Genomic DNA, 12,048 nt, shown 5'->3' on the forward strand with positions numbered 1-12,048 from the left:
TGCTAACTCTTTTGCATTCAATATTCATGAAATACTCCTTCCTGTTTCTGAAGTTTAGCTCCAAATTAAATTTGTAGAAGAAATCCCAATTCCCAGTTCCAGCAGCTCTGTGTGAAAAACATCGCATATTATCCCATAAATATAAACAATTATTATTTGTCAATTAAAAATAAAACAGAAGAAAATTGATGGCTGTACTTTGGGGACATGTATACATGTTACAGTGTTAAACAAGACACTTTCCTTCAATCAAGCAGTGGCAGTGAGTGCAAAGCACTAAGTCTGGCCTACAGCATCTCCCCAGTCTAGACCACCAGCTCCTCCTGAATACTGATCAGCAGCTACACGAGGGACCCAGGAAGGAGTCAGTGACTTGCAGTCACACTTATGGCCCTGACAAGTATCTGTTGTGCATATTACCAAGAGAGGCACCACTTTATATTTCTGCTTCCTTCTTTATACAATTGAAACTTAATAATAAGTATGACCTACAGAAAAATATGATGAAGTTCTTGCCTGCTGAAAGGGAGAATTTTAGAATAAGTTTATTTTTTCTCTTTCTTTGTTCCCTCAAACTTGCCCCTGACCTTTTTCTGCAAAGAATAGCAGAAAGAAAATAAAGCACGGAATGTTCCAGAACGGTGTCCACCCACTAAGACATGGCAGCATTAAGTTAAAGTCCTCCAGTACCTAAAACATATGTCCATCTACCCTACCCTTGAACACTGATAAAAAGCTTGCTAAGACATGGCAATATCCTAGAATCCAATTTACTTTCACTACTAAATAGTAACTATTTTCTGACTCAATGATTAACTCATTGTACCATGATCCTCCTTTTTTAAGATGAGAAAATGGAGGCATCACAAAAACCGAGTAGTTTTCTCAAGACCTCAATGCCTTTTCATCAGCCAGTTCAGTCTCACTGGTTGTCAGATACACTCAGGCTGTGTTCCAATATAAACATACAAGCACCTGCACACACGCACACGTGTGCACGTGCACACACACACAGACACCTTTCCTACCTCATCAAATCCCATCTTGTCTGGATATTTAGGAACAACTGAGACAAACTGGGAGGGTTCCATTGGAGGACGGTCAACTGGAAGACACAAGAAACATGCAGAGTGCTTTGTTAGTGAAAGGGTCAGAAAACAGAATTCCATCTGTCTCCTGATCTCCAGGGCTGGGAAACAACCTGGATGGATATCCAGGGCCGGGGATAACTGTTCAGCTGTTCTCCAGGACCAAACGGCTGCACAGTCACCATGATGGTCAGGGCAGTGGTTTCAAGAGCACTTGTTTATATGCAGACTGCAATTATTTGCTCCATTTCCCTTAAGACTTATTTTAAGAGTATTTGGGAGGCAGTTTAGGGTAATGGTTAAGAGGGAGGGTTCGGGAATTAGACCATCTGGGTCCAAACTTGGCCTGTGAAGACCTGGAAGAGTTAGGGGACCTCTCTTTGTGTGTAAAATTGGGATAATAAAAGTGTATTTCTTACTGTGTGACAAAATTTAAATGAGACCTACATGCAAAATTTAAATGAGACTTCTTTAACATAGTAAATGCTCAATAACTCTTAGCTATTATTCACTGTGGCCCATGATAAAAGAGCTCAGAAATAGGCTAAATTTTTTCTGAAGAATGCTTTTTTCCTATATATTTAAAATTGTCAAAGTCTGGGACTTTTTTTATCCTATCCAGGCAGGTTTGGGTATGGTGTGCAAAAGGTCCTTTGTTTTAACACCATCTCACCCCCGAGGGCTGGTACATGGCTAATGGGAAGATTCCAGGTTGGAGGGACATTTCATCTTAAGTAATAAAAGTTTTATTTATTTGATATTCCAAAAAAGATTTCTTTATAAACTGTATGTTTTATAGGTTGGAGGTAATGTTTGCTAAAAGACCTGAGAGGGCTTTGAAAATTTTTTGATATTGTACAAATCAAAATACTCGTTTGATTTTCCTTAAAGGCATAATACAAAGAAAATCTAAAATGAGTTGGTAACTGGGTTGTTTAAAGAACTATCGGTGACAGCCACTATTACTTTCACCCTTATCCATTCTCCTCTATTCCAGATACATAGGAGGAATACACTTTCTTCTTGCCCTTGAAATTAGTCATGACCGTGTAACTTTCTGGAGAAGATGTAAATTGCGCTACTCAGTCTCCATACCCTCCCCTTCCTATCCCATTCCAGTCCAGCCACAGGGATCACAGCAGCATGTGTTGATATGGAGAAGCCACAAATTTCAAACAGCCTGGAACGTTGCCTCAACAGATGGAGAGCAGCTGCCCAGGAAAGACACCAGGACTGCAGACTTTGAATAGCCAGAAGTAAGCCATAGTTGTATTAAGCCAATGAGATTTTGGCACAGTTTGCTATCCCAGCATAACATCACCCATCCTGACTCAGATACTGTCCAGAGGGTACGATCTGTTTAACTTACTCTTCACTGGGATATTAAAGAGAACCATGATACTCAGTTTCACTTATGATCAAAAGATGAGAAATTGTAGAAGGCAGGAGACAGGTTTCCTAAAGCCAAACACCAGCGTTAGTCTCAGTATTTCAAACCTGACCCTCACAGTCATATTTCTGTGAGTACACAGTGAGTTTGTTTCTCTTTCCAAGAGCAGTCCATAATATTTTGGTTCTTTCTGCTTCACTTCACTTATTAGTTTCTTTTAAAATCAACGTGGAAGGTCCAGCATGTAGAGGGTTAGGTTTTTAAGAGAAAGAAACAATGTACCAACTCTTGCCCATTCATAATGTTGTTTGAGGAGCTGTCTAGCCTCTCCCTCCTTGGGCCTCAGACTTGGGAGGGGGTTACATTTTGAATTACCCCGTCTAGGCTGCTGGTCCCCATTTGGCACTCACATGGCCTGTGTGGCTCTAACGTTTCAGCCAAAGAGACTGCTTTTAGCCACTTTGCTTCCATCAAACATGGGCAGTCATTGCATTCACATGATGAGTGTCCCAAAAAAGCCACAAGTGGCTGGCTCCTTAAAGTCACCATTGAGCAAAAATATAAGAGAAGTGTGCCAGGGTTTTGCCACCGAAGGCAGCACTAAGCCGTAGAAGAAAACAGGAAGTGACACAATGAGCCAGACTTAACAAACTCACTATGGGGAGAAAGAGACGTGCCTTTGCTGACATCAGACTGGAAAGTTAGGTATATCCCAGCTTCTGTTTGTGGTCCTTTCTGAGTCCCTCATTCGTAAGTTATCCAGTCTCAGTGAACTCACCCCTACCGCCACTTGGGGCAATGGGCTTCATTGTCTCTTGGATAGTTTCAAGATATAGGAATAATAATTATAGCAATTGTGACAGAGATCTTAGCACTCACTGATCTCTGGGCTACACTCTGGACATACATAATCATATTTATTTAATCTTTACATGCACCATGGAATAGGTATCAGTGTCTCTATTTTTACAGACAAGGAAACAAAGGCTTAAATAACATGCCCAAGGTCATGGAGCTGACAGAGCTGGTATCTGAACCTAGGTCTGATTCCTGCACCTGAACTCTTAACCCCGACTCTACACTACCCCCAAAGCTAGTCCTTGCTAGCCATGGGTGTTGGGTAACTGCGCAACTGGGCTGGGTTCACAGTAACTAATTTAGCCTAGTCATGTCTGGAAAAGCACATGAGAGATTGCATTTGGATCAAATCCTAATACTTCTCTGTAGTTCCTCTGGATCTTCTTCCATTGCTGCAGCCACTACCCTAGCTCAGGTCCTCACCCACCATGCCTGGGCTGTTTTAATACTTTTCGAACACTCACATGATCTCAGTCTTGCCTGTTCTAACTCATCATGCACATTGTTGTCAAAATAATCTTCCTCAAGCATAGATCTGTTCTCAACCATAACTGTCACTTAAAAGTGCTTTACAATCTGTTAAGTGCTTTCATGGTCATCATGTAATTTTGTCTTTTTTTTGTTTGTTGTTGTTGTTTGTTTTTACAGATAAATAAACTGAGACCAATCCAGATGTAGACTTGCCCAAGGTCAAACAGTGAGTGTTTGGTACAGTCGGAACTCAGCGTTAGGTCTTCTGACTTCAGATCCAAATATCTTAGTAATCTTTCCATGACATTCTATTGCCTCAAAATGTCTAATAATGAGAACAGGCAACTGCAGTTTCCTATTGCTTCATGCTGTGATTTGCAGGACCAGCCTCTTCATGCGTCAGAACCCATTTACACGTATCACCTTTCCACACTCTGGCGCCCTGTCGTTCATCCCCCAAAGGAAGCACATCTTCCAATTCTCCATACAGCTCCTAACATGTCAAATGAGTTAGTACATGTGCAGTGATGGGCCCCAAAACTCCCTGAAGCTTGAATTGTGTCCCCCAAGTTTTATGTCTTAGAAACAGCCCCCACTGTGACTATTAAGAGGGTGGGAAATCCTATTATGGTAATTGAAAGGTGGAGCCTTGAAGAGGCGATTGGGTTGTGGAACTGTGCAGTAGTGAATGGATTAAACATGGTGGTCAGGGGTGTGGTTCTGAGGGCTTTAAAAGAAGAGAGTTTGTCTCTCTCTGCTCTCTCTGCTTCCACCATCTAACAGTGTGAGACCCCTGGGTCACTGTTGCCACCACCAGATGGACTTTGGACTTCCTGACCTCAGAAACTGTAAGCAATAAATTTTGTTTTCTTTACAAATTACCCAGTTCCGAGTATTTTGTTATAAGCAACATAAACAGACTAATACAGGCACAGTGCTTTTAATAGGTGTTATTTGCTGTTGTTATAACCCTTCTCCCACACCACTCAAATGTTTCCACTCCAATCTCTGAAACTCCAGTCTCCAATTCATTAATTCCCTGACCAATCCCATGTAAATACTCTCAGTTCCCTTGCATTGATCTTGCCTGATAAGACCTTAATCCTGTTTTAACCCAATTATCTACTTACTCAGCACCAAGGATACTGCAGAAGCTCACACAATTGGGTTGACCAATCACTTCAAAGTTCCAGCCACAGATGTCTGGTTGACACTTGACATCACCAAATGATGCAACTATACTTCTATAGTAAGTTTACCTTCCCCGTTTCTGAGAAATCTGTTTTATGCCTTTTCTCTCCTGAAGTCTCCCACGTCTCTCTCCACCTCATGACTGGGTGACATACTTCACAGAGAAAATATTCAAAATCAAATTAGATCTGACTTTTCCTTCCACCTCGTGTCCATGAACCCAACGGCAGGTGGACCTCCATATGCTGCCTTCCCATGTACTGCAGCAGGTGACGTGTCCACATTTCTGTCTAGAACAACTGTCCAGCATGTCCCTCGTTTTCTCAAGGGTTTTACCCTTACAACTTTCTTCTATTCCACATCATCAAGTTCTCCTTATACACTGGATCCTTCTCGTTAGCATGCGAACATGCTGGAATATTCCCATCTTAAAAAAACAAACACAAACTAACCAAATCAAATAAAAAAACTGTCTGCCTTGATCTCCCGCCCCAAAGCCACCATCGCATCCTCCGTTCCCCATCCCATCTCCATTCCACTGTCTCATCTCCCCATTGCCTTCTCTTCCGCCCACCCTAACGGGCTTGTGTCCCCATCACCGCATTGAAGTGGCTCTTGTCGAGGTCGTCACAGACATCATCCTGATGGAACCAACAATCAGTTCTTTATCCTCATTTTACTTGATTTCTCAGCAGTTTCTGGCTCTTTCTTGAAATGCTTGTCAACTTTTCCTCCCAGATTTCTGGCTCTTTGTCTCCCCCTGGGATTTGTCCTCCCGTTCTTGTCCCATGCTCGTTTACGACGTGAGTCCACACTGTTCCGTGGCTCCAAATATCCTGTGGATGCTGATGATTCCCAAATGTCTCTACATAGAGTCTCTTCCCTGAACTCCAGACACAACCATTCAACTGTCTCCTGATCTCCCTATTCAGATGCCTAATAAATATCTTAAGCTTACACAGCCCAATATCCCCTCCACATCTTTTCCTATGAAGCTGTTCTCATCCCAGTATGTGGTATGCCAGGCTAAAATCCTGGAGTTATTCTCAATTCCTTTATTTCCTTCATGGACTGCATCCAGGTCTCTGTAAGTCCTGACCTGTCTGCTTCTCATCACTTCCCTGCTACAGCTCATATCCCAGACACCACCATCTCTCACCAGGAGAGATGCACAGGTCACCTACACTCTTGTATCCACACCACGGCCCAAGTGACCTTTCTAAATGCATAAATCACACCACACTACTCCCTATGGAGTTCCATTACTCTTAGAATAAAACCCATTTTCTTACCATGGCCAGAACATTCTGCATGATCTGGACAGTTCTTCTTCCATGACTTCATCTCCCTCTACCCAAGTCCTCACTCTCCACAGTCCAACTACATTGGTCATTTGTCCCTGAAACACCCCCAAGCTTCTTCCTATCTAACAGCCTTCACATGTGCTGTTATTTCTGCTTGGAACACTTTTCCCCAAACACTCGTGTGAATGCTTCCTTGATATATTTTCTCTCTCTCTCTATTAGAATATAAGCTCCTGGATGGCAGGGCTTCTGCCTATTTTGTTTACTGCTGTATGCCCAGCATCTTGAATAATCTGTGGAATATAGCATGTGATGAATGCATACGTGTAGCCTGACTCTCCTCTAAAGCCTTCGCTGTCTCCTTAGCATGGGCATTCTGCTTTAGCTGGGCATTCAAGGACCACAATGATGAAGCCACCTTAGCCTCTCACATTTTATTTCCTTCTACTGTTTTAAGCCAACTCTCTTCCTTTGTCAGGATGAGAATGCTTTGTCTTTGCTCAGCCTATTTCCTCTGCCTGTGGGATCCTTACTATATCACTCCTCTTGTTTAAACTCCACACTTCTATCCAAGCTCAGCTTAAGAACCCTCGGGACTGAAGTTCTTCCATATCACATAAGCCATATCCATCCCTCTCTAGTGCCCTTGGATCTGCTTCTTTCACAAAGTACTACATTGCATGTTGGTATCTTTTTTATGTCTGTCCTGTCTCCGCAATTAAATCATAAATTCTGAAAACAGAATTGGTTATAAAATGTCTTAAGTCCCCAGTGCCTTCAAAGAGTGACTCACACATTACAGTAGGCGTTCTATGTGTGTTCACAAATAAAATGCATGTTCTAATGCTTCAATCAGGCTAGTCTAATAGCACTATTAGCAGTCATTTATTTGCTGCCCGCTGGGTTCCAGACACTGTGAAAATTGTTTCAATCATCTAGTTCATCTTTCCTTAGAGGAAGACACTTGAAAGATACAATTTTGTCATTACCAAACTTTTATTCATCCTACATAGGCCATCAGTCCGTACTTCTGCACTATACCCTCAAAATCTTATTTTTCAATTATTTTCTTATTCTAATAATGTTCCATATTTTAAAATACAGAATGTGAAATTTTAACAAAATTATAACCAGAGAAGGTAAATACAAGAATTAAATAAAATGCCACGTATAAAGTGCTTAGTGCTAGAGTTGGCGTGTGTTGGGAGATCGATAACGAAAGCTATAATTTATGTTTGTCTCAGATGAATTCTACCTGGCTAGCATGGTGTTCTACAGATTCATAATCTGAAGTCACTAAAATCTATCGACAATGTGTGCATTTCTGTGTAATGAGCTCTTTCTATACTCTCAGTCTTGTGGGAGAAAACAAGGGAATGGAAGGCTCTGGCTGGCTCCTTTCTGAGCTGACATCTGCTTGGGGGTCAAGACTGACAGGCATGAAGCAGGGGTGAAAAGGGGCAGCACCTTACCGAGTGCTAAATGAAATAACAATAACAGCAACACTTCATTATTTTCTGGACTTGATATTTATTATTTAATGAGCTCCTCTCAACCCTGCAAAGTCAGAGTTATTATCCTCACTCAACAGATAAAGAAACTAAAGCCCTGAGATGCTGACTCTCCCTTCATAACTGACAGAGCCTGGGTTCAAGTCCATTATTATGGCTTCAGGTTCAGTGCTCTTGGCAATACTGTTTTTATTCATTTAACTCATTCATCTATTCATTTGTCTGGTCATGCCTTTAACACCTATTCGTCTGGTACCAAATGTGTGCCATGCACTGTCCTAGGTGCTTGGGATATAAGGCAATACAATACCACCTTGGCCTCTAGAGCCTAGAACATAGGGAAAGAGGCAGAAACAGCATATATTAAAGAAATTCACAAAAGATATTCCAGAAAGCTGGATCAAAAAATACTGTCACAGGGAACCAGCTCCTCATTCCGTCATTCAATCACTCATTGGATCACTCAACAAATATTTACTGGGCATCTACTAGGTGACAGAAAATGTGCTAGGTTCCGAGACTAACATGATGAAAAAGGAATTGATAGTCTGGGGGCTAGGGAGTGAAGAACAGATATAATCACAGGCAACTCAATGTGTCCAAAAATAAACTTTCTTTTCAAATCTCACCTTTATTCTCCATGCCCTATTTCATTGAGAATTCCTGAAATCATTCCAGACACTCAAGTCAGAACTTGGGAGTTTTTCCTCTGTGCCTCCCTTTTGCTCATTCACCTGCAGCCAACTCTCGGCCAAGTCCTTTCAAGTCTATGTCCTAAGTTTCTCTTCATCCATTCCTTCTTCTCCATTCCCCTGCTACCGCTCTAGCTCAGGTCATCACCATCTTCTGCTTAGTTTGCCATGTGATGTCCAGAATGGTCTTTTCACTTTTGGCCTGAGACCAGCACCCACTACCCACCCATGCTCCATGCGTACTTTTCTTACCACTAGAGTGACCAACCTAAATCCAAATTTCAACCTGACATTTCTTTGCTAAAATCCCTTTAAAAGATCCCCTCTCTTCAAGACAACTCTAAACAACTTCCTATACATTAGGGGGCCTCCTGGCTGGGCTCCTGCCCACTTTCCAGGTTCACATCCCCTGTGTACCCCCAACCACCTTCACTGGCCACATGCACACATCCTATGTTCTAGTGATGGACAACAGGAAATACTCCCTCATTCCAAACATCCTACTCTAGGATAGGTGGGTCAGTTACTTTCTCCTTTTGCCACTACTTTACATCACACGTAATAATAAATACAGCTACCAATTACTGAGCATACCAATTCTGATATCATGCTAGCCCCAGAGGCAATAACAATACGATGTTTCAGGAGATGAGCTTTGGAGATAGCAAGATTGGTTCAAATCCCAATTCTCCATTTGTTTAGCAGAATCATCTACGGCAAGTTACTCTGCACCTCAGTTTCTTCATCTTTAATGTGGGAATAATAAAATCTCCTTCACTGAGTTGTAGTGAGGATTAGTGAGACAATGTAGAAAAAGTGCTTAGCATGGTGTCTGTCACATCATAGGCTATTATTACTTTGAAGTCATAATTATTGTTGTACTAGACTTTTTATTTACATCATGGTGAATCTGTCCAAAAACCCTGGAAATTTTCATCATCTCCATTTTACAACTAAGAAGGTTACTTGTTCAAAGTCATATAATTTGAAAGCAGCAAAGTTAGAGTTTAAATCAACACCACAAAATACTATTAAAGCACTTATCACATTGCATGAAAAGTTTTTACTTATGTACCCAGCTCTCCACTGAGACATGAGGCTTACTGAGGGCAAAGACCTTCTCATACTTATATTTCACACAGGGAAAGTTTAAGAATGAACTGACAAATGAATAGCTGTATATTCAGCCATGGCGGACTGATGGCCATGAGATTCCAGTCCTGGAAGAGGAGAGAAGTGGCTGGTATGGTCACTGTGGCAATGGAACAAGAGCCATCACCTGGCTCCTGGGGCACTCACTCATTGCTTCTATCTGCACGTGGATGAGGTTCTCGATGTCTTCCTGCAGCGTCTGATGGGGCTTCAGGGGGATGGGCAGGTAGCCATAGTGGTCTCTGTTGCAGAGGTACATCTGGATGCCTGAGGATCCAAGAGAGAGACAAGGCTGACCAATGAGAGAACGTACTTCTCAGTGACAACTGAGGAAAAGGAGACTGACCTGTGCACGATGCTGAATTTGACACTGAAATTCAATAAGTCATTGTTTCAGAAGCAAAAATGCTTCTTTATTAAAAAAGTAAAACATAGAATTGGGGCTAATAAAAACACTGGGCCATTCTTTAGCCCAGAGGAAATTGATTTTTTCTCTCTGAAGTAAAAGCAAACTCATGGCCTGAAATGAACACTAAAGGCATGAAGGGATCAAAAGGAGGCAAGGAATTCCCATTCCAGAGAGAAGAATGGAGCACTGTAATCCACCTACAGGAAACAATGAGAAAACGAGGAATGAAATCCATATTTGAAATAAAAGCAAACAGGAAAATCCTGTAAGGCTGGCAGATTATTAAAGCTAAATCTAGGCATACATAGAACAAAAAATGAAAAAACAAAGGAAATTTAAAATTCTCCAAGTTTCTCCTTGGTTTTATTTCTTTCCTAAGTAGGCATGGATTTGGAGTCAACCAACAGACTTGAAACTTCCAAAATAAGTTCATAAAGGGGCAAAAGGGAGTCTGCATTTCAAGTCCCATGAAGAATCTGCAGTGTGACAACACCAGAAATATGCCACAGTCCTCTCATATTCATGACTGGTCTTCATAGCCCCAGCTGGCAAACTCCAAGACTTTTAAATCATGTGTGCTCAACCAGACAGCTAGGAACACAGGAATCAAGATAGTCTAATACAGATGCAGCAACGGACAGTCCTGACTAATGAAAAGATTGGTTAGTTTAAATGGATGAGTCTGCCAAGCTCTGGTCCATGTGTCTGAGCCTCTGACTTGTTAATTGCTATAATTATCAGTGTTTTCCTGAGAAAGAATTATCTGTATAGTGACTTCTCTATTTCACGCAGATGAAATTTCCTCCAGTCCGCTGTATCATCTGCCAAATCAGGTGAAGCTGCCTCACAGCATTAATAGAGAAGACTGAGAAAAGAAAAGAGCCTTTATCCTCCACCTTTACTGAATCTGGCTGGAGTTAGGGCTGGTCCACGCAGCACGGTCACTTCTCTGGCCTTCATCAAGTGAACTCACTAGCTCTTCTGTTTGTCCACATAAATGCTTTTGGGGAACTTCAAACCAAAATGCACCTCTTGCAAAGTCATGGTGAATTCAGGAAAGGGAAGGAAAAAGATTCAATATTAAGGTTGCCTTTCTTTCCTAATTGGGCAAATCATTTTACCATTTAACTTTCCAAAGCTTCCAGAAAAAGGGTGTATGATACCTAGCCAAGCTATTCATCCAGGGCGAGGGTACAAGAAAGGCATTTTGGACACAAACAGGAGAGTGAATGTGCAAAGAAGAGAGACGAGTCCCACGTCGGTAGCTGGGGTACCTGCTTGCCTGCTGGAGAAGGCAAAGACGATGATGTCATCAAAGGTCCAGGTGTAGTCCTGGTGTGGGGGGTGGAAGGTCAGCTTGTCAGAGGCCTCCTTCCTGAGGTCGATTAGGAAGGTGGAGTGGACCATGGGCACAGGGAAGCAGCCCGTCCGCTTCCACTCTCTAATCTGAACGTAGTCTGGGGTCCGTTTATAGAAGCCCTGTAAAAGAGCAAATAGGTGGGCTGTGCTCTGATCTGAAGCCTTCCTCTTTCCCAGTCATCTGCTAGGCTGATTCCGTTTAAGTCATCACCAGTTAAACAGAAGCTCCCGGACAAAGTCACCTTCACTCCTCCTATCTTGGCCTAAGAATTTCTGAATCAGCTCAAGAAATACTATCTACGTATAAAACAATACTAAGGGGATCTTGATATCAGAAATAATTTGGATTTCAGCATATATCTTGATTTAGTAATTCCATAATAGTGTATTTTATGTTGACTTATGATTGAATGTGGAGTCTGAGTGTTAAGAGGTGGTGGGGCAGAGCAGTGAAGAACCCGGGTTCTAGTGTTAGACTGCCTGCGTTTGGATCCCAGCTCAGCTGCTCATTGTCTGGCGGACAGCGGCCAACCTTGCGGTGCTTGTTTCCTCATCTCTAAACCAGGGATGATGGCACTGTCTACTCCACGGGGTTTTCTGCAAAAATTCAGTGAGGTAAAACC

At 42.1% G+C, this 12,048-nt stretch overlaps 1 protein-coding gene across 1 annotated transcript in view; it reads right to left on the reverse strand.

Moving 5' to 3' along the window:
- Nucleotides 1-12,048, reverse strand: part of LOC134385166 (procollagen galactosyltransferase 2) — a 111,557-nt gene that overhangs the window by 19,785 nt on the left and 79,724 nt on the right. Inside the window, exons 5-7 of the mRNA XM_063107081.1 lie at nucleotides 11,341-11,545; nucleotides 9,805-9,924; nucleotides 1,029-1,105 (exon numbers count right to left, since the gene is read on the reverse strand). Of these exons, the coding sequence (XP_062963151.1) occupies nucleotides 1,029-1,105; nucleotides 9,805-9,924; nucleotides 11,341-11,545 (402 nt within the window). The remainder of the gene's footprint in view (nucleotides 1-1,028; nucleotides 1,106-9,804; nucleotides 9,925-11,340; nucleotides 11,546-12,048) is intronic.

Source organism: Cynocephalus volans, chromosome 8 (genome assembly GCF_027409185.1).
Source record: "Cynocephalus volans isolate mCynVol1 chromosome 8, mCynVol1.pri, whole genome shotgun sequence".
Taxonomy (NCBI): Eukaryota; Metazoa; Chordata; class Mammalia; order Dermoptera; family Cynocephalidae; genus Cynocephalus; species Cynocephalus volans.